The sequence below is a fragment of the Accipiter gentilis genome, chromosome Z (assembly GCF_929443795.1).
Source record: "Accipiter gentilis chromosome Z, bAccGen1.1, whole genome shotgun sequence".
NCBI lineage: Eukaryota > Metazoa > Chordata > Aves > Accipitriformes > Accipitridae > Astur > Astur gentilis.
Window position 1 is genome coordinate 44,457,411 of NC_064919.1, and position 22,964 is coordinate 44,480,374.

A 22,964-nucleotide genomic window follows, 5' to 3' on the forward strand; every position below is an offset into this window, starting at 1 on the left:
GTTTACTTCAGTTGTTACTTGAGTGGCTGTTGCAGGTCATGAAGCTGGCATATTTGCTTTGGGTGCCGATTCATGTGTTTCCTCAAATATTCCGATGCTTGATTCCTTTATAGCTGTACAACAGACTCCAAGAATCGTTAATGACTGTTTTCAGATTTTGCTGGTTAATGTGTTGTTTATCACTTTGTTTTCCTTTGCTTGGGAGAGCTATGATGAAACCACTGGCCTTCAGCTTAGTCTGGTATGTGGGTCTTCCACTGCAGGTGTCCCAGTACTCCAAGAACCATCTCATGGACAAAACCAGCAACTATACCTTTCCCCTTTTCTCCTCTGAGAGACATTTTCTAGAGAGAGGAAAGAATGGCACCTATCCCTTCCTCTCCTCCAGGATAGGTTTTTATAGCCTTGATGTAATGGCTTTTCAGTTCCTTCGATAACCTTGTGCAATCAGATGGTTCATACTGGTGTGTGTTGTGATCCTGATTTTGGTTATTGTTCATAAAGTTAAACAACTAATTGGGGATGCCACACAGGAACGTGCTCCAAGGCGATTGATCCCTGGGGTGGCAGGGAGTATGGGAGGAGTTGGGCAGGTGCGTAGGGCCACTATTGCCTCTGATGGCTTGGGATTTCATGCCTGAGCAGGCTTGTAAACCTGTCAAACTAATACATCATTTGAAGGAAGGGAGGTGAAACACAGTGACTTCTAAAGCTGTGTTGGGACCTGGCCCATGCCTATCAAGCCACTGTTCAGTGCCCTCAGAGGTGCAAGAGGGTTTCGCGATCTAAGAGCCCACAAACGGGCATGGAGAAGGTCTGTTGCTCTGAGGCCACACAAACGGACACTAAACCAGAGACCAAACCCTCAACTGTTAATAGTTGCTCCTGTAGTCAAAAAGAAACAGTGGAAGCAAAGGTCAACTCAGTAACAGAAGAAGCAGCTCCTCTTGAAGGCGGGAGAGAGGAAGAATCGGAAGAGGCAGCCTATTCTGCAGCAGGACAGGGGAGGAGAGATAGAAATTGTAAGAGGTGGAAACTACCTGGTCCCTATCCGTGACCAAGCTGCAAGGTAGGCAGAAAGATTTTGTCTGTCAGCAAAATGAGTGAATCGCTACCTGGTTGCTCCAGTGCTAGGATAGTGGGTCTAACAGTCTGGAACTAGAAGGTAGGGAAGCACAGCAGGTGGGATCCATTGCTAGGGACTGAGGAATCAGAAAAGGGGCAGCCACCTGCAGCCTCCAGAGGTGGCTCTTGCTGAGCATGAAGATAAGGTACCCTCATAAGGAAGATACTGTAATCCAGTGAGGCAAGTGGAATGCCACAGAAGAAGGTATCCAGTGTCTGAGGTAATTAGCGGTGGTGGAGGCCGTCTACAGTGACATGGACAATAATCAGGCCCCCAAAGATCCGAAAGACATACAGTGCACATGATCTGTGTGGCAGAAGTCTATACAGAGTGCACTGATGTCATGAGACAGCAACCTAGCAATGACAGATTGGGCTGACGTCGAAGCACTAGCTTTGTACAGACTGGTCACCCAGCTCTGGCAATTCAAAGAGAATCTCTATTCCCCCTCCCTGCTGTGGGCCTATATCTCAGCTGTGGAAAGACTGTTCCACAAGGTCCGGCAACTTGAAGAGAATGTGGATAATCTCTCTCCCTCCTTGCCCCTGGAGGCCAGCATCTCAGCTACCATGAGTCATCTTTCTCTGATCAAAGGCAAGGGATCCATGGGAACATGCCGTGTGCCACCCTGTGCTTCTATCTGCGTGACTGTGGGGATGATAGGGAAGGTGCACCTACCTTGGTCCTGGATGTATATTCCCGAGATGCAGATAGTCTGAGGAGGTGTCCTCTTGCTGATACTGATCCAATGGACTTATGTCCTTGTGGGTTTGAACCCCATGCCTTCTACCATGGAAGGACCATGCTGGTCTGTAGTAGGATCACACCTGTGAATAGTTCTTGTAGCATAGCCTGGGCAAGAGAGAGACAGATGGACTTCTTTCATGGTGTAAAGAATTCTGGTTTGCAATTACAGGAGTCAGGTAATGAATGCTCTGATGGGGAATGGGGGGGGCTTCCCTCCGGCCAAGCGGAGGAAATGGACAATTGGATTTACTTTGATTTTGGTGGACAACAGTGCGCAGTGTACCCTAACGCCATCAGGATGCAAGGGGGCAGAACACATCTGGATTTCTGCAGTGACAGAGGGATCCCAATCATTGTCTGAGGTGTGCCTAACATGAAACAAGTGCCAGAAGCATCCTATTGTCACCAGTCCAGAGTCCCCATATATCCTTGCCATTGACTCTCTCAAAAGAGGGTACTTCAAGGATCCAAAGAGGTACCATTGGGCCTTTGATGTAGCCACTGCAGGTTCGAAGAAGATTAAACAGCTGTCTACCTTGCCTGGGCTCTTGGATGATCCTTCTGTTGTGGGGTTGCTGTGTGTTGCAGAACAGCAAGAGACAATTGCTACTATGATGGTACACTGGCATCAATATTGTCCCAAGTGAGACTCCCTCATTCCCGTCCAGGAGCTGATTCATCAACTCCAGAGCCAGTGAGTGATTAGCAAGACTCACTTGCCCTTTAATAGTCCCATATGGCCAGTGCAAAAGTCTGATAGAGAGTGGAGGTTTACAGTGAACTATCATAGCCTGCATGAAGTCATACCACCATTAAGTGCTGCCGTACTAGACATGCTAGAACTCCAGTATGAACTGGAGTCAAAGGCAGCCAAGTGATATGCCATAACTGGTATTGCCAATACCTTTTTCTCAATCCCTTTTTCAGCAAAGTGCAGGCCACGGTTAGCTTTGATGTGGAAGGGTGTCCAGTCTGGAATCAACTGCCACAGAGGGGTGGAAGCACAGCCCTACCATTTGCCGTGGATTGATCCAGACTGCACTGGAACAGGGCAAAGCCCTGGAAAGCTTGCAATGCATTGATGACATCACTGTGTGGGGCAACACAGCTGAGGAAGTGTTAAGAAAGGGAAAAGAAAATCCAGATTCTTCTGAAAGCTGGTTTTGTCATAAAACAAAACAAGGTCAAGGGACCTTTACAAGAAATCTAGTCTTGGGGAATGAAATGGCAAGATGGGCATCATCACATCCTAGCAGATGTGATCAATGAGATAACAGCCATGTCCCCAGTAGTTAAAAAAAGGAAACCCAGGCATTCCTAGGCATTGTGGGATTCTGGAGAATGCATATTCCAGGTTATAGTCAATTTGTAAGTCCTCTCTATTGAGTGACCTCAAAGAAGAACTATTTCAACTGAGTCCCCAAGCAGTAATAAACATTTTAACAGATCAGTCAGGAAATTGTTTGTGCGGTAGCCCTTGGGCCAGTCCAGACAGGACCAAGTGTAAAAAGTGTGCTTTATGCTGACACCAGGGAGCATGGCCTCAGCTGGAGCCTCTCACAGAAAGCACCTGGAGACATCCAAGGTCAACCCCTAGGGTTTTGGAGCTGTGGGTATAGAGGGTCTGAGGCTCACTACACCCCAACTGAGGAGATACTAGCAGCAAATGAAGGGGTTCAAGATGCTTCAGAAATAGTTCATTCTGAAGCTCAGCTTCCCTTACCAGAAAATAAGAAACAATATGCTCTGTTTACTGATGGGTCCTGTCATATCGTGAGAACCACTGGAGGTGGAAAACTGCTGTGCAGACTCCCACATGACAAGTTGCAGAAACTGCTGGAGGGAAAGGTGAATTGAGTCAATGTGCGGAAGTGCAAGCCATCCAGCTGGCCTTATATATTGCAGAACAAGAAAAGTGGACAGTATGGTACCCATACCACTTCTTGAAACACTGTCCTGGGCCTTGAAAAGCAAGTTCTGTGGTGACATGGCACCCCAGGAAGCATTGAGTCAGACAACGGGACTCATTTCTGAAACAATCTCATAAGCACCTGATGAAGAAATCTGGCATTGATCGGGTGTATCACGTTCCCTATCACGCACCAGCCTCCAGAAGGACTGAACAATACAATAGACTGTTGAAGACTATGCTAAAACCAATGGGCACTGGGACATTTTGGCAGTAGGAGGCAAATTTAGCAGAAGCCACTTGGCTAATTAATACCAGAGGATTAACAAACTGACCTGGACCTGCTCAAACAAAACCCCTGTGTATTGTAGAAGGAGATAAGGTCCCTGTAGTGCATGTAGAGAGCTGCTTAGGAAAGACAGCATGGGTTGTTCCTCCCTCAGGAAAGGGTAAACCTGCGCTGGGGATTGCTTTTTGCTCAAGGACGCAGGTACGCTTGGGGGGTGATGTGGGAGGATGGGAAATCTGATGCGTACCTCAAAAGAGTTAACCTCGGGGGAAAATAACCTATGATTTGAGTTGTACATTTTAGGAAGTACTACAGTAGGAATAACCTAAACCAACAAAGAACAAGCCTCGCAAAAAGCCAGGCAAGGGCAGCAGTGACCCAGCCTGCGCTGGTTTGATGTCCAGTAACTCAACATGCCTCTCCTGTCCTGAGTGACCACCATAACAGACAGAACCCAAGTCATGGACTAAATGAACTCAGTGGACATTTTAGGAACATTTTACAGATAGTTTACAGGAATGGCCCATAGACTAAAGGAATGATATCTGTCTATAAATCAAAGGACAAGAAGGGAGGGATGGTTAATGAGGTTGTATTGGATGGTGTGGGACTTGAGCATGACATAAATGGTATGGAATATGGAGTGGAGATTGTACTTGGTCTGGCTGGGATGGAGTTAATTTTCATCATAGCAGCTCACAGGGTGCTGTGGTTTAGATTTGTGACCAATACAATGCTGATAACACACCAGTATTTTAGGTCTTGCTGAACAGTGTCTGCACAGCATCAAGGCTGTCTCTGTTTCTCCCTCTGCCACCTCACAGTGAATAGACTGGGCGGTGCACCCAGGGGGCAGGGCCACAACCAGGCAGATGACCCAAACCAGCCAGAGATATTTCACACCATATGACATGCTCAGCAATAAAAAGGGAGAGGAAGAAGGCTTAGGTACATCAGCTGTCATTTCTCAGGGGCTGGCTGGGCATCAGTCTACTGTGGGAGGTGATGAGTGATTGGGTTTGCATTAATTGCCTTTGCATTACTTGTCTTGTTTTCTTTCTCTCTTCTTCCACTTTGCCTTCACTTACTGGATGATTTCCATCTAGACCCACAAGTTTTCTTGGTTTTAGTCTTCCTTTGCTCTTCCCCATCCCGCTGGGGTTGGGCGGGGCAGGGTGTGGGGTGGGTTGGGAAGTGAGTGAGCAGCTGTGTGTGCTTAGCTGCCTATGGGGGATAACTCAAAACAACTACTTTCAGTTGCCCTGTAAATGCAGAAATTGTGAATCCTGCAAATAAATTAGTCTGTCAGAAGCATTACAGATATAACTACAATGCAGATATTTTCAGATATTGGTGTACTTACAGATAACCCATGGGCGAAGTTCTGCAACTTATGTCTAATATTATCTAATACTACGTATATAGTATACTAGTCTATCTAATACTATGAAGTTGCAGATATCTCATCTATTAAGTAATTTCCTAACCTGTATTTCTTCAGGAATGTTCTCACCAAGAACTCCTGCATTTCCTTTTCATTATCGTGCCTTTAGCTAACTGAGTTTCTAAACTATTTACAGATTTCTCTGTCTCATCACTTTTCTAACACTTGCCTTTGTGTTATATATCAACTTTCTACTTTTTGGTAGCATCATACTCCTTTAGAGTTTTCTAGTTGAGGTCAAAATTTAAAACAAGTTACAGGATTCTTAGCATGCAGATATCCCATGAGGATCCTGTCATGCCGGTAGCTCTGATTAGCTCTTTCTCAGACAGCAGATAATAGTGATAGACAATCACCTATGGGGAGAAGAGCTCTCAGCCTTCTCAAGCATGGTAATGTCTACCCACAGAACTGACACATGATCAGATAAATAATTCTTTTTGGGAACATCCCCTTATACATTTAGGAAGTGCATCTTTTGAATGTACTGAGTTAAAATGTTGATATGAATAACGAAACATCCAAAATAATGCAGACAGTCTACAATAAACAGAACCTCAATTGAAAATTAATTTTGTAACTTGAAATACCTATACATTAGTTTGAAACTGAGCAAAGTTCTGATGTAAGATGAGCAGCTCAAAAAAACTAATCTGAGTCTGTCTTGTAGTAGGAGATAGTGCTCCAACAAGTTAGAATTTTATAATATCCCATTTTCAATTTGCATAACCAAACTGTGATAAGCCTGTAGAATGTTACCAGGCAATTGCATATATAAATTCTGTCTTTTCTTTGTTCTCAGTCAATCTAAATCACAGCTTTTTTCTTACTTCTTGATTTTCTTCTGTAGCATATTTTAAACTCTATTTCCCAGGTTCAAAACAGTGTAAGAGCTGAGTTTAAACTTAAATTTCCCCAGATGAGTATGCCATACACAGCCAGGAGGAGATGGTTATGGAGAGGCTAAAATTAACAAGACAGTACAGGCTCTATGAAGAGATTTAATAGCTAATAGTGGGCCTGCTTTTGTGTGTACATACATACTTCTTTGCTAATACCTATGATTGCCTGGATAATGCTGTGTTGCACAGAACAAAAATACTGGCATAGTGGGTTATCCATAGCTAACAGCCAAACTCCCACCCAGCCACTCATTCACCCCTCCATCAGCAGGACTCTGGGAGAGAAAATAGGAAGAATAGGAATGAGAAGTCTTGTGGGTTGAGATAAAGACAGGGAAATTGCTTACCAATTAAAAAACAGTCTTGAATCGGGGAAAAATTATTTCATTTATTGCCAATTAAAAAAAATAAAATTACTCATTTGGGTAGTAGGGAACCAAAAGACAAACACTGAAACAGCACCTTTCCTCCCTCCCTGTTCCGGGCTTATCTTCACTTCTTCACTCCATACTCGTTGTGGTCATTGCTGAGTGGTGCAGGGACTTGGCAGGGTGGTTTATGGTCGGTACATAGCAGTTTGTCTCTGCTGCTCTTTAATCCTCACAACATTCCTTTGATTCAGCATGGGCTCTGCATGGGCAGCAGTTCTTCAAGGAATATCCATCTGTTCCCGCAAAGGTCCTCCCCAGGCTGCAGTGTGGGTATCTGCTTCTCCACTGTGGAGCACCTCCTCCTTTTCCTCCTGGTGTTCCCTCTGCTCTTTCTTACTCTTTTGGTTCCCTCCCCTTCTTCCTGTCTGGCACTTCGTGCCCTTTCTTAAATATATTATCCCAGAGGCACCACCACCTTGGCTAAGGGGCTCAGCTGTTCCCTGCGGCTGGTCCACTGGAGTCACCCGGAACCAGCTGTGTCCAGCATAGGGAAACCCTGGTCTCTTCTCACAGCCACAACCCCTGCAGTTACCCCCACCAAACCCTTGACACCTACACCCAATACAAGTGAGCAAATATATTCTGACTTCAGTTATGTATGTTTAATACAATATGGACAATATGCCACTTAATTTTCTATCACTTCATCTTGCCCCACTTTGTCACCATGCTAACATCTGTGCAAGCTTCTTTTTTTCTGTAGTTGGCTCAACTCTGCATAATGATATAGCACCAGTGTGGGACAGGATACTCTTGTCAACAATGTTTAGTAGAAACATTTGCATTGGTACCTGGACTTTGGAAAAAGTTCTATTCTCTAAAGAGACATCAGGTTCTTGAGTGCATTCTTGAAAGCTATTAAGAGGTGTCTTTTTTTGGAAGAAAGATGTAGGTAAGCTAGTTGCACAGAAGTATCCAGTTTTAGAACAATAAGATGTGATGTTTCCATACTTTGTATTTGGTTTCTAAAGGCTTTCTGGAAGAGTAACAACATTTGGAAGTCTCCTTCAATCAGTATTGGGTTATGTATCCACAAGAACATCTGAGGAAGCATTCTTATGGTTTCTTTAATCTTAGGCTGTTACACAAGTTGCAGAATGAGGACAGCTGTCCTTATTTTTTCATTTGAGAAGTGTATTAATCTTATGGTTGATGCTGAGATCTTGTGGCTGCATCTCACAGTACCCTAAAGAGAATAATTGGATTTAGCTATCTACTTCAGTAAAGTAGCTTTGGTTATGGGTACATGATCTACTTTGGAAGAAAGAAACTTGTCAGAAGAAAATCAATAGATGAAACAGAAGTGAAGAAATAACTGGTAGAAACCACAGATAACCACTTAGACAATTTTCCGTACATACCTCAAAACTTTGCAGTTCTGACCACATCTTTTAACAACAACTGAGGTTTGGGGTTGGTTTTTTTTCTTCTTTTTTTCATTTTCCAACTGTAAGAATAATAATGTTCCCTTTTCCCCAGCTGAACTTTTCTTTTATTATCTAGCAGGCTCTAGTTATGGATGAAGAAGTATTTAGCCAGAAGGATCATGAACTGCAGATACTGCAGAATCAGATAAAGACATTACTACAGGAAAATGAAGAACAACTGGAATCTTTAAAGGAGGCTCAAGAAACACATAGATTACAGGTATTTTTCCTCTGATACACATTACATATATCTGTATTGAACCATCCTTCCACTGTGTGAATGTATTCATTATTTCAAGACAGGTCTCAGGACTTTTTTGGACATAACTGCCTGTCAATCCTATGGGCATTTTGTTTGAATTAGAGCTGTATCACTTAGTGACTTGAGTTCATCTAGTGGATGAAGCACAATAGTGTGATTCCTGAAGTTTGTGTATCAGCCTAGCTGTACCGTGGCCTTCCTGTATAACAAGAGATGAATCATTCACCCTCTCCATGCTTCCTAAAGCATAACACACATCCCTCTCCAGAGTATTATTAGTAATAATACACCTCCCCAGATGTGTATTATTGCTAAGTCGTTTCAGGACAATTAATGAATTAGGATTTGAAAGACCTTTAAAGATTCTTTAGAATCTAAAAAAGACTATAAAGAACCTATAGAATGCTTTAATTGAAAGGTTGTTGTCCTAGTTTCAGCTGGGATAGAGTTAAGTGTCTTCCTAGTAGCTGGTACAGTGCTGTGTTTTGAGTTCAGTATGTGAAGAATGTTGATAACACACTGATGTTTTCAGCTGTTGCTCAGTAGTGTTTAGTCTAAAGTCAAGGATTCTTCAGTTTCTCATGCCCAACCAGCGAGAAAGCTGGAGGGACACAAGAAGTTGGTACAGGACACAGCCAGGGCACCTGACCCAAACTGGCCAACGGGGTATTCTGTACCATGGGACGTCACATCCAGTATAGGAACTGGGGGGAGTGGGGGAGGGGAATCGCCGCTGGGGGACTGACTGCGTGTCGGTGGGTGGGTGGTGAGCAATTGCCCTGCGCATCATTTGGACATTCCAATCCTTTCATTATTACTGTTGTCATTTTATTAGTGTTATCATTATCCTTATTAGTTTCTTCTTTTCTGTTCTATTAAACCGTTCTTATCTCAACCCACGGGTTTTGCTTCTTTTCCCAACTTTCTCCCCCATCCCACTGGGTTGCGGGGGGAATGACTGAGTGGCTGCATGGTGCTTAGCTGCTGGCTGGGTTTAAACCACGACATAGAAACATATTTTGTTATAGCTTTATTAAGAATTAGAGTATTGTTCCCTTTTGACTTTATAAGACAGAATTTTACCCTAATTTTCTGAGCACTTACTATTAGAGGAAACTGGGTAACATAGTGGAAACACTGCTTGCCTCCTTCCTTCTTTAGATCTTGTGCTTGCTAATAAAATTATGGTAGGTAGTAAGTGTATAACATTTCAAGATCTAGGAGACTGTAAATAGAATAGTTAATATTCTCCCAGTGTTGCCTGTCACATGAATGATAGATAAATTGTTATCTGACTTTTTAAAAGAGAAAAGCATAAGCATGGCTAGCTAGTACTCTTCTCCTTATTCTACTTTTTCTCCTTTTTCCTCTTCTTTGCTGATGGCTTGGGGAGAGTCAATGAATGAAAGGTAAGTATTCCCTCTGTCACTTTCTTTCTCTTCTGTCACCTCTGGCTAGATTGATTTTTTTATTATTTTTTTTTTTTAAACCTGTACAGCACGGTGTCAACTTATTACATGCAGATAATACTTATATAAATTCTGGACGATACAAGGTAGAGGTAATGGACAGAAGCAGTCACAGTGTAGGTAAAAGATCATGATTGTCTCAGTATCAGAGATAGGAGAGAAGCTTCAGAGCTCTCAGGCACCATTTTAGTACTTAATAAACTAAACTGCCACTTCTTTTTAAAAACATATAAAATAGGTAGAATAATGAAAAGCAAATGCATCTGTCAAATATTTTAAGTTGTATTCACAGGAATATGTAATTTAGTGATACATGATAGAATAAGAACTTCAGAAATAGCAAGTACTAGATACATATTGAATGTTTATACACATATGTATTTATGTAACAGGTGTTGCACTGTGGGGTTGTATGTACAAGGGTATCAGGGACAAAGAGTCTTCAAAGGGTTAAATAATACCTTCAAGGTGGGTCAGTTGACCTTTGCTGCTTCCAAAATCATAACAAATATGGTATTCATATATATATTCTATTTCCTATGACACAGGCATGTTATGTATTTTATTCCAACAGAACATCAATTTGCAATTTGTCTATGTGTATTTGGAAGGAACTTACAGTCTAAGAAAACAAGATGTAAAGAATTAATAAAACTGTATGGTTCAAAGTAGGAGAATGCAAAATATCTTTAATTGAATAATTTTGGTTGACTATCACTAGCTGTTCTTCAACTTTCCTGTTGTTACTAGGCCAGATTTTAAAGGTACTTAAAAAAGAATTGAAAGGAATAGAGAGAGTTGAAGATGGATATAATCTTGGCCTTATGGATGAATCAGTTTAGGTAAGATAGGTAGTTTTGAACAATGTACAGACACTGCTGCAGGAGAAGCAGATAAGTAAGTTCTCCAAACTGGCATTACCAACAAAGTTGAGGCTGGGTAGAAGAACAGAAGTATCCCATACAAAGGATCCTGGGATCATGTGCATGTTTATGTTTGTTAATACAAATAATTTTTAAAGTGCAACTGCTTAAAGAGGAAGAGGAAGCCTGTATACATGTTTAATTAATTAGATTCAGACTGTGTGTTTCATTTGAACATTTTTTGTTGAATTCCCATTTTATTTCTCCATTAACACACATATAAAGCAAGCACAGGCTTATACATATGTCATCTACCTCTCACTAGATGCCTAGATAAGCTAACATAACTTACCTGGGATAGGTCTTTCTGGACAAAAATGTGTCTAAAATTTATTGGAGTGGGGCTGTGTGTGTTAGATTGATGATAAGTCATAGAATTTTCAGTTTGTTGCAGAATTTGCCTGTGCACTACAGAAGAATTTAGGGTCAGTGAGTGATTTACAAGATTCATCACCTTTGTAAGGAATTGTAAGGAAATGGTGAATACGATACAGGGCTCATGATCAGCAACAGTTTTGCTTTGGTTTTTTTTCCCCATGAGAATGAGAAAATGGTGGAACAGCAAATGCTTATTGATCAGCTAAAAGAAAAATTAGAGAGGTTTACAGACGTGAAAACGTTGGACTTCTCAAGTGCCTGTGGAGATGGGCCAGTCATTGTGGCATCTGCAAGGAGGCCATACAGTGTCCCACTCACAAAGAGTCTGCTACACTCCCTTCACCCGCCTTCAGGGACAGAGACCCGAAAGGTAAGGTCTACCCAAATGTTACATTTTTTGTCCTTTACTTTGTAGTGGTTATAGTTCAAGAATTAAACTTGACATGACAAATTATGGTGGCTTTCTCAGATGCTGTTTAGCTTCCCATTGAAGACTCTGAAAAACTGCTTCTTAATATCTCGCAACGTATGTTATACCACAGTTGTCCAAAATATTCAGGCTTAAAATTATCACTTGTAAGTGCTAAAGCTGTAGTCTTTTCTGGTGTTTTCCTGGGGGTTTTGAGAGTTCAAATACGAAACATTATAAAAAAGAATTATTATTCTTACTGATGTATTGAATATGTTGGATGATGACTTGCTAGCAGTGACTCCTTTCACATTTGGACCAAGTGCTCTAAGCTCTTGCAAAACCTTTTGTTACAAAGGTATTCAGAGTTATTATAGAAAACCTCTGTAATTCTGCTTACAAGCTCAGGTGATGACAGACTTTTAAATTGAAATATTTTCTAAATATCAGTAAAGAATTGCTAATTTGTTGCAAGAGTTTTTACCCATCACTTTCTTGTGTGTGCTTTTTGACAGGTTTATACAAGCCCTCCTGCCTTCTCCCTGGCCCGGGTAATGGCAGAATTTCGTGCTCGCAGCCAGATGATACTGAGCAACATAGAAGATCGGGATAAAGTCCTTCTCTGCCATCTCTCCGATCAGAGCGATGAAGAGGAAGAAAATACAGGCAGCAAAAAGAAAACCTCATTTAAGTAATTTTTTTGTTATTTTTTAATTTTTATTACAGACAAATGTATAGCAAAGGTAGTATTATTGCCTAATCCTGCCATAATACAAGACCATTTATGATGTTATTTATGGTAAACTTATGGAACCAACTGGGCATATTACAAAATTAGTTTAATAAACATAGGGTTTTGATTTAATAAAGATTGCATAATCCTTGTTTTGGGGCCAGAATCTACCATGAAGATTAGGGTGGGTGGGGAGGTGGAGAGCAGTGGGGAAAGAAGGCACAAATACTTATGTGAATTTCGGATTTTTCTCTCTTAAGATCATGGACTTTGCATGAATCTTAAAGAAAAAAAATCCCTGTGTGTTTGGAATGTAGCATGTTTTTCATTCTTCCTTAGGCATTCCATAAACCGAACATGGACACGAAAACAGGCTTCTCTGTGCTTTCTTCCTGATCTAAGTGACATGAAGTGTCAAGTAGACAAGTCTGGTTTATTGAATAAATCTGCGCTACAGACTGATGCAACCACAGGTAAAATTGAAGTCATGAGAGCAAATCTTATTACAGTATCAGAATATCCAAGAATGTCTTTAGCACATGTAATTATTTTTCCTAGCAAAATATGTGTATTTGATACAATATTTTTTTTGTTATAGTTCAATGTAGGCTTTTGAGATTCTCTTCTTCTTCCCCTTTCTGAAACTGATCTAAGTGATCTAACTTAATGTTTAAGTAATACTTATTAGCCAGAAAGCACTTCACACATCAAAAAACTGTTTAGATATACATCTTTAGTACTGCTTCAGTGAAAGAAAATAGATGCTATTATCTTATCAGAGTTGCACTGAAATGGTTTCAGGAATATTTTTCCTCCCACTTAGGGTCTTGAAATGCTAGTCCATACCATCCTTTCTTTTCCTGTTTAGACACATGGCAGGGAAAAGACTCTTTGTGCTGTTTTCTCCTTTTGATTCTTTTACTTCATATGGAAGGACTCCACACATAAAATGTTCCAGAGCACTATCTTTTGGATACAGAGTGTATTCCACAGTTTTTATCTCCATATTGCTTTGTTTTCTTTCAAGGTGAAGAGATTGACAGTCTCCAGAAAAGTCATGTTTTTAACATGCAGAAGTTAAAGAATTCAGAGTTGAGACTCACTGAGGCCGAGCAAAAAATGAGAGAACTTGCACTTAATATCAAAATGAAAGAGGAACTTATTAAGGAATTAGTAAGAACAGGTAACTGGCTACTGTAGGGTAAATCAGAATGAGGACGTTCAGAAACAAAAGAAAAGGCACAAAACTACTTAAGTCCTGCATGTCTTAGTTTTTATGTAATTATTATGCAAGAATACTTTTAATAATTTAAAGATTCATAACTTTCATTAATTACATGCTATGATTGCACCAAAGGCTGTAAATTTTGATTACAGCTTACTCTGCTATGATATGCAGATGTATTTGTTAAAGATTTTTTGTGTTTTGCTGATTATTGCTTTTATCCACCAATAGTGTAATTTTTCATGTATGCTTAGTGCTACTGATCTCTTCGTGGACATGTGTTTGTCACATGGTGTCTGGGATAGGAGAGAAGATACATCACTGTGCTGGGAATGTAACCATTCCCAGCACTGCAGTAGAGAAGCAGGAGTCAGAAGTGCATGAGGGAAAAGGTCAGTGTCCCTGTTAGCTTACCTCCCTTACACATCTGTCCTGGTATATATATGCCTGCCAGAAACTAGCCTTACGATGACAGTAAGGATCTCTTTGCTCAACCCCTTCTATCACACTCTTCTCCTGTGCATATCTTCTCTTGAGGTTGTCTTTTGGCACTGAGGAAGATTCTGTGCCCCCAAAAGTAGTACTTTGGGAAAGATTGCCCAATTCAGGGCAAGTCAGAGAGTAGAAACACAATCCAAAGTTGTTTACTGATTGTTAAGCTGAAAGCTGAGTAATAAATAAGCAGCATATTCTTCTGGAAAAAGCAAAATTTATGAATACAGGAGAGACATTTTGGCAAAAAACTGCAGTAGGCAGAAGAATTTCACTTTATTTCGCACTCACATGGCACTTTATTTGGTGACATCATGTGACTTATGAAGAATTCAGATTTAAGACTCCTTCCTTTATCTCTATTTCAGAGTTAGAAAGGAACTGTATGTTCTTTTAGGGTTGGAAAATGTCTCAGAAATTATTGGTTTAGCCAGAACGAAGTAAGTAATGATTCAACTACAGAATTAAGTACTACATTTCAACTGATTATCCCGCTCTTTTTAAACTATTTGGATATGGTGTCTTTAAGGTAAGGATGCTCAGTCTGTAAGCAGGCAGTATTCTTTGAAGATAACTAAACTGGAGCAAGAATCTGAGCAGGCCAAAATGGAACTGGCTGAAACACAGAAGCGGCTTCAGGAGCTGGAGAGTAAGGAGCTGAGAGACATTCCTGAGAAAGCCAAGTTACAAAAAGAGTTCCGGAAGAAGATGGATGCAGCTAAGTTGAAAGTGCAGGTATTACTGATCTGACCATTAAGATTTGCAAATCTCTGTCTCACTATCACTTTGAACCTTAACACTCTGCTTGTAAAACTTACGAGTTTTACACATTGGAAGCTGGTTGGATTGAAGTAGCTAATGAGGAACTTAATATTACTATACTCAGAATGCTATTCAATGTATATGTGGTTAAACACATACAGTGTTTTCTTGGTAGATAAGAGACCAAGAAAGAAGTGGGTGATATGAGATGCTCATACACCATTGTATGTAGTACCATAAAAGAACCTACATCAGGAGATTATTACAAATTTATTACCTCCCATAAATAAAATTTACGTTTTATGAAAATACTATATAAATTCCAGCTTTAAGCAAATCAGTGTGGTGGTTTGCAGGACCAGGCCCAATACAATCATATTTGTTTGGCACTGACCTTCTCCTTTTAAGTTCTGCTATACCTACATTCAAATTCTGTGTAGGGCTAGCTTACGTGCTCTGTGCCTCTCGGTTCTAGAATGGTGGGTGAGACAAGCCCCATATAGAAAGGTATTGGCTTGAGGTCAGGACCAGCATTCTGGCACCTTTATGTCTCTTCACATTTTCCAGAGCTGTGATTTCTGTTAGATTTTACTAGTTTCACTGTATTGCCAGGCATGAACTGTATCTTTACCTTTTCATGTCGCTTGAGATTAATTCTACCTGTGCCAACTTTACCACGCAGCTCAGAAAGCACAGAAATAATGAGTGATCGTTTGTTAGTAAGTCTTGCTGACTCTAGGAATTCAGTGAAACAAAGAATGAAGTTGAGTCATAGTTTTAAGTTTTCAAGCTGAAATTTGTGACGAACATTCAGGCTTTACAGAAGAAGCAGCAAGACACTAAGAATCTGGCTTCATTATCTAACCAAAGTGAGAGACAAGCAACAGAACTTGAGCAGAATGTGGCTCAGATGAAGCATCAGCAGACCCAGCTACAGAAGAGACTGTGTGAGGAGAGCGAAAAGAAGAAGCAACTAGAAGCAGAGATTCAGAGGGACCAGCAACAAATTAAAGTATGATTCTTCCTGTTTCTTTATGACAAAGAATGAGATGATCCAGTTTTGCCTCTGCCTCCCCAAAGACAATAAACTGTAGTGCTAGGCTTTCCGTAGTTTTAAGTAATGACTTTCTTGACAAATGCACTGAAGAAATTGTTTATAAACATTTTCACAGAAGCCTTCAGTTTGCCTTTCTCTCCAGTTTTTTTTGGTTTATTTTACTGCGTGGTGTCTATATTTTACATGTAAATATAGGGTTAGTATTTTAGATGTCATACTTGTGTGGATTCTGACATTAAATGCATTTTAAAGACTGACTGAGGCAGGAAGAATGGGGCTTTTTGTTTGTTTATAGGAACTTCAACTAAAGATGGAGCAACAACAGAAGATCCTTAAACTTAAGGATAAAGAGATTGCTGCGTTTAAAAAGAAGAAAAATAACTCAGTGGGAACTTCACAGAAGCTACAGGTAGCTAATCTACTCCGAATCTGTATGGGCCCTGAAAAAAAATTTTCTTTCTTCATCCCTAGTCATCTTTGTAAAATATTTGGAAGAAGAGTATTCCATCATAGTTTTGTCTTCTTTTTTGCTGTAGCAAAAATTGGGAGCATAGTCTAGCAGCTCTTTTGAGTTAAGGAAAGGAGAGGATCTAATGTCTTTTGTTTCTATGATTTGTCAAAGATACTGATTCAGGGACCTGAGAATTCAACAGGTTTGGTTGCCTGGTAGGTTTGAGGATGATCCTGATGAGCTCTGTTATAAGTGTTCCATGGTTTGTTTGTTGTTTTGTTTTTTTTTTTCTCCTCTGACATAAATGACAAAGGTCTACGGTTTTGGTTGCTCCTAACAGGGTTAGAAAAGTAGGTATCCTATACAGCAGTGCTACCTACATTATTTCAGATGTGGGCATTGGAACGTGAGAGTTTCATGAGTTATCCAAAGTCTTTAAAGGTGAAAAGAAATTTTAAAATTTAAATGAAGGCAACTTTGTGGCCTTACCAGGAATATATCCACTGACAAACAGTGTCTTCAGAATAAATTTATAATGGATAGCACTAGCAGGATCAGAGTTCTCATTTACTGTCTGTCTTTCTTTCAACATCATAATTTCTTGTCACTTAATGTTTTTCCACAAAAGCTGGCCTTGGGCGACTGTAATGCAATGAGGATGGGCTAGCTGAATTCTTGAGGTATCTTCCAAACCTAGTTACTGTGATTATATAGAAGACATCTATTTATGTAACTGTTCTTAGAAAAAGAATACATTTCATTAAAGGCATTAGGTACAAATTTGTTTATACAAGATGTAGCAATGTAACATTGCTAAGCCTCTTTTTAAGTCAGTCCAATTTCTGTATTCTTCTGATTCTGTTGCAGAATTAATGTCAACATTAGAACTGTCAATTTCTTCTACAGTTTTATCAGTTATTCTAAAAAAGGAAAAGCATAATCATAAAATTCTGACCCAAAAAGTCCTGGTTAATGCTCTCTGGATCTCTATTTAAACTTTAGAAATTAGAAGAGCAAAAGAAGTGGCTGGATGAAGAAATGGAAAGAATTCTCCAACAGCACCAACAGTTAGCAGAACTGGAAGAAGATTTAAAGAAAAGAGAAGCCATAGTAGCCAAAAAAGAAGCATTATTGCAAGAGAAAAGCCACCTGGAAATCAAGAAACTAAGATCTAGCCAGGTGATTTAAGAAAAAACCATGAAATTCACCACAGTTATAGTGCTGACTGAAAGACTGGGTTGGGGGGAAGGCAGGTAGATGCCAGAAGAGGCTCAAGCCACGTGACCTGTGTCTCTATCACTGCCATGAAGTTATTGTGTGGCTTGAGCAAATCAACTTTTAAAATATGAGTAACACAGAATAATCATTTTTATTCACTTTTTCTCCCCAAAATTTCAACAACAAAACCAAACAAAAAAAATCTGAACTGTGGAGTTCTGTTACTGCAGAGCATTAAATAATACGATATCTTAAAATGACTCAGTCCTTTTGCAAACTAGAGGACATGACAGGGAAACATTTTGCATTATTTATTTTTCTGTAGTAAAAGTGAATAGAAATTGAACTATCATCGTCACTTATAACGACTAGCCCCTTTAATTTTTAGTATGTAGAAAACTACACATTTAAGTATTTCTGTTTTCCTTCATCTTTTGTGTAAATAGTAAATTTTATAGGTAGCTGTCTACTCAAAATAAATGGGGTCCCATTGCAAGAAGCAGACAAGTCTTTCACTACAGAATGTGATGATCTCACCTACGTTCTTCTTACTCGAAGGAGTATCTCAGTTTTATATCTATGGTTGCTGTGGTTTTTTTAGGCTTTAAACAAAGATAGTATGAAATTGTCTACTCGCTTAAGTATGCTGGATCAGGAACTGTGTGATAAAGGTATGCAGCTTCAGGGCAGTACCACTGAAGACAAGACAGACATTTTGGAAAAAATTCAGGTTCTCCAGATGGAAAGGGATCAGCTGCTCAGAAGAAGAAATAGTGTGGATGAGAAACTGAAAGATGGTAAAGTGTTGTCAACTGAAGTAAGTGAGCACCTCTGAGATACATACAGGTTTTAGGTAGTGTTGTATAATAAAGCATTCCAATCAGAACATAAATTGTCTCCAAATATTAGGTAAGCTAGAACCAAGGAACTGAGGTTGAGTGCTTTTGTAAATAGCAATGTTAAAATACTGCTATGATAGCACTACTTACATACCAGTGAATAAAGTTTATGTTCAGAGGGACTTAATTCACCTAGTGCCTTGACAAACTCCAGTCACCTAAGGATCATATAACCAGAAATAAGGGAACTATAAGTTCATCCGTTTATCAGGACATACAACAAGGCAATGTACTTACATAGTGATGTCTCTTGACTTTTTTCATAGGATTTTGTGAAAAAGCAAACTTCACCTGAACGCCTCCATATTTTTACAGCAAAAACAAGTCATATTACCTGCATAGTCCACACTTGAGTTGATCAGTATAATTACATTGAAGATATAATAAATTCCTATAAAATTGGCAGATTATTTTTAGGTATTAAGAAGCAGTATGGACACATGGCTGAGGTGATAATGTGCCAGTAAGAACCCTACCTGCCTCGCTCCTCAAAACCTTCTGCAGTGCTTCAGGCCATGCATTTCTGCCACTTCCCTACACAAGTTACAGTCACCGAACTCCTTACTGACCTGATTCATTCATTAATCCAAGAGAAAACTAGCACAATCAAAAAAAATAATAGCAGCAGTCAAACTGTGGGGAGGATGAGAGAAGGATAAAAAGGGAAACATGACTTCTAGTTTTCTGATGAACCATTTGATTGACCTCTGTATCATGGAAGAGGTACTATTGCAGAAAAAGACAAGTGTTGTAGATTTGTACTCTACCTGTTATTTTCCCCATTCCATTCTCTGCACTACTACGTTTGTCTTGCCCTTAAGCTTAGTTTCACTCTTGAGGATAAAGTTAAGGATGTATTATGTATAGAAAGATTAATTCTGTTTTTTAAAGATCTCACTCATATGTTTCTCTGTAGGAAGAACATGTGCTTTTCCAGCTGGAAGAAGGAATTGAAGCCCTGGAGGCTGCTATTGATTACAAAAATGAAAGTATTCAGAATCGCCAGCACTTGCTTAGGTCATCTTCTCAGGTTCTTTCACAGAGCGAGAATAATGTAATAGGAAAATTAGTTTCCCTGTCTGCTGCTGAGCTCAGAGCTATCATCTTCAAATATTTCAACAAGGTTTGTTTTGGGTAATGAATAATATTTTATTGTATTTTCTGTTAGTATTCTAGATAATGGAGTGAAATGAAATGAAATTAAATGAAATGGTGTCAGGAAATAAAAATAAATTTTACAAGATTTTGGTGAAAATCTCTTCAGGTTACATAGATGTGCTATTAATTCAAATATTTTTAATTTTTACGTTAACCTAAATAGGATAGTTATGTGTTAACTTTGTGTATTTTATTTTGGGGTCATTAGCTTAAAAGGTGCTGCAAATCTGGAAATTTCCTTCGTCCTTTCCAGTGCTCTGTGTTACTAACTTTTGGAGCAGCAATATATTTAAATAGTGGTGTTGTATTCAAATTCTTCCCAGCTGCAGGCTTCATAAAGCTCAGGCTAGTATTCCTATTTTTTTTTTCTAAATCCAGTATAAACTATTTTTGCATACACTGCCTGCAGCGTGTACAGCCACATGCTGAAGAATCATACTGACATCTGGAAACATAAAAATGAAGTGCATGAGGACATGGTGTGTCTTTGTGTCTTTGTGAACAAGTTGTCTGTGGGATGCAAGTTGGAAGTTTTCCAGAATCAGGAAAACACTTTTGTTTAAGTTAAAATTCTGCACAGGTTATTAAAAAAATCCACTAGTCCATATGGTGAAAATGTACAGAGCTCATTTCTAAAGTGTGAACTTGTAGCAGTGGGCAAGTCTGTTTCCCATATAAGCTTATGGCTTGTAGAGACCATTGCTTTTGTATGCTTTAATTTATTAAGCAGAAGGGTAAAAGCTTTTATTAAAATGGTTTGATAAATCAAAAGAAGCCTATGTCTTTCTTAGATTGTTGGCCTACGTGAGTCTGAACGTAAATTACAACTGCAGATTGAAGAACAGGAAATGAAGGTCATAGACCAGGATAACATAATACGTGAATTAGAATCTGCACTTGAACACGTCAAATTGCAGTGTGACAGGCAGCTGACCCTACAACATAAAGAACATGAGAAAAAACTACAGTTAATACTGCATCATTTCAAAGGTATTTGCTGCTTGGGGGGGATTGTACAGCAAGTATTATCTTCAGTCACTACTGAGAAATACTATATTCCAACTGAAAAAAAAAGAACAACAAAACATTCAGAGCTATATTTTGGCTATCACTAATTCTGATCTTGTGTAGGATGCTGAGGAACTGACACATGGTGTCTGTATGAACAGAAAATTGAATTTTTTTTTAAAGCAGTATCAGAATTGTTATATTTTCATATTGAATTTGCTGATATTGGAAAGTTGAAAGATATCAGTCCTGCTGGTCTTGATCTTCTAAATACTCCTATTAAAACTGACAGGTGGCGTTGGCATGGCCTTTTTGGTCCTGTGTCATACTAGTTAAAATGTACACACTGCAAACAAAGTCTCAGCAAGAAACAAGACATATTCTGTCTAGTTGGGCATCTTGATTTTTGGCACAGAGATATTTGGTTCTTAAACTAGTTTTATTTGTCCTAGAACAAGATAGTGAAGGTATTGCAGAAACCTTGAAAGGGTATGAAGTAAAAGTCCAGCAACTGGAAAAAGACTTATTTTTCTATAAGAAAACCAGCAGGGAGCTGAAGAAGAAATTGAAGGGCCTCTTTGGAGAGTCATCCCATCAATTATCGGCATCCACTAAATGTAAGTATATTGTCTTAAAATATTTATGCAATTGTCAATAGACCATTTGAAGGGTGGTGAACACAGAGAAGTACATCAGATAGACAGAAAAAACATATTTTTAATGAATTAACTGTTCTCCAGGAATATATTGCACCTCTCCCCCAGTTTCAAAGGAGAGACAACATTGGTTTGTAACTGTAGCAGTGGTATACCGTGGTTTAAATTCTTGGTCTATTTTCTCTGGATTCTAGGATAATTTCAGCATCTACAACCTCAAACTGTTGTGATTAAGAGAAAGGAATTTTACTATATAAAAGGGACTGAATGTCATTTTAACTAAGAGCTTTGTCATATACCATGCTTTTATACAGGCTGCTCCCAGCACTTGATTTCATAAAAGTTACTGGGAGACTCTCAGTGAAGAATTCCGTAATTTCAGTTACTAACTTACTTTAGTTACTTACTTACTAAGGCTAAAAGAGAGGATTTACACACTTCTAGGGGGAAAAAAGAAAAGAAAAAAAGCTTTCTAATCCGATTCTGTGCTTTGACACAAAAAAACCCAAAAAACAAACGAACAACCAACTGCTACTATAAGTTTTCAATTGTTCCATGTCCTACTTGCCAGAATCCAAACCTACAATAGAGCTATTCAGGTGGAGGAGAAAAGAAGGTTCAATTTCTGTCACTATTTTGGTTGTCTTACACCTCTTGATGCCACCGCCAATACCTCACATGCACAATACAGCCTTCTTGGCCCTGTGTTTCTTCTTAATGCTCAGCATGACTGTTTTTTCCTCCCAATGGATGCTTCTGTTTCTTTCCACTTGGGCAGTGCCGTGCTTTAGTAACACCTAGATGCTGATCACATACCTGCTGCTCCCAGAGTAAATTAAGGCTCAGCCCTTGCCCTCTAGGCAGGATAATGAGCCAAAACATTCATTACTATAAAGTACACTGTCAAACTGTGAACATAAATATTCCAAAGGCTGGATTATAAATGAGCGTGGGAAAGACTGTTCTGTGTCTAGTATACAAAGAAGCATGTAATTCAGGACATGTATCCCTGTGGGGAACACCCATCCTAGCCAAATGGTAGCAAGGAGAAGAAGGGAGAGAATCCCTGTAAGTTTCAAGCTTTTTCAAATATGTAAGTTTGTAAGTTTTATAAGAAATACTCTGTATTTAGCTATTCTTTTGAATACATTTTGAGGCATGCTGCAATAAAATGCAATCAAAACAGTTTACAATTTGTTGCTGGGTTGTAAAAATAACAAAAGCCTTGTGTGTACATTACAGTCAAATATGTGGAATGTTTTTTGTGTGTTGTGCTAGTGTAATTGCTGACTGTTTTTCAATATATGAATATCAATATTCAATATGAATAATTTCATATTTGACTGTCATGGTTCAGTTGTTTTAAGACTGCCTACTAGGATACATTACAAGTTAGAATAGTGAGGCTTGTATTACCAGCACCTTGTCAGAGCAAAGTAACAGCTAATACCTCTGATGGTTTTGTAGATGACAAAGTTTTTAACAGAAGGGACAAAATGTGAGGTGCTGATGATATTTTTACCATGTTCACACTACAAGTTACTGTACTGACTAACAAATATTTCTTGATGGCAGGCACTCAGAAGAGT

General features: G+C 39.3%; 1 protein-coding gene across 1 annotated transcript in view; it reads left to right on the forward strand.

Annotated features, from left to right (window-relative positions):
• KIF27 (kinesin family member 27) overlaps positions 1–22,964 on the forward strand; it is a 30,916-nt gene that overhangs the window by 5,888 nt on the left and 2,064 nt on the right. The window contains exons 4-16 of the mRNA XM_049794496.1: positions 8,352–8,495; positions 11,471–11,677; positions 12,232–12,407; positions 12,789–12,922; positions 13,477–13,632; positions 14,696–14,901; positions 15,743–15,940; positions 16,281–16,394; positions 17,439–17,615; positions 18,256–18,471; positions 19,470–19,676; positions 20,503–20,701; positions 21,172–21,336. Of these exons, the coding sequence (XP_049650453.1) occupies positions 8,352–8,495; positions 11,471–11,677; positions 12,232–12,407; positions 12,789–12,922; positions 13,477–13,632; positions 14,696–14,901; positions 15,743–15,940; positions 16,281–16,394; positions 17,439–17,615; positions 18,256–18,471; positions 19,470–19,676; positions 20,503–20,701; positions 21,172–21,336 (2,299 nt within the window). The remainder of the gene's footprint in view (positions 1–8,351; positions 8,496–11,470; positions 11,678–12,231; positions 12,408–12,788; positions 12,923–13,476; positions 13,633–14,695; positions 14,902–15,742; positions 15,941–16,280; positions 16,395–17,438; positions 17,616–18,255; positions 18,472–19,469; positions 19,677–20,502; positions 20,702–21,171; positions 21,337–22,964) is intronic.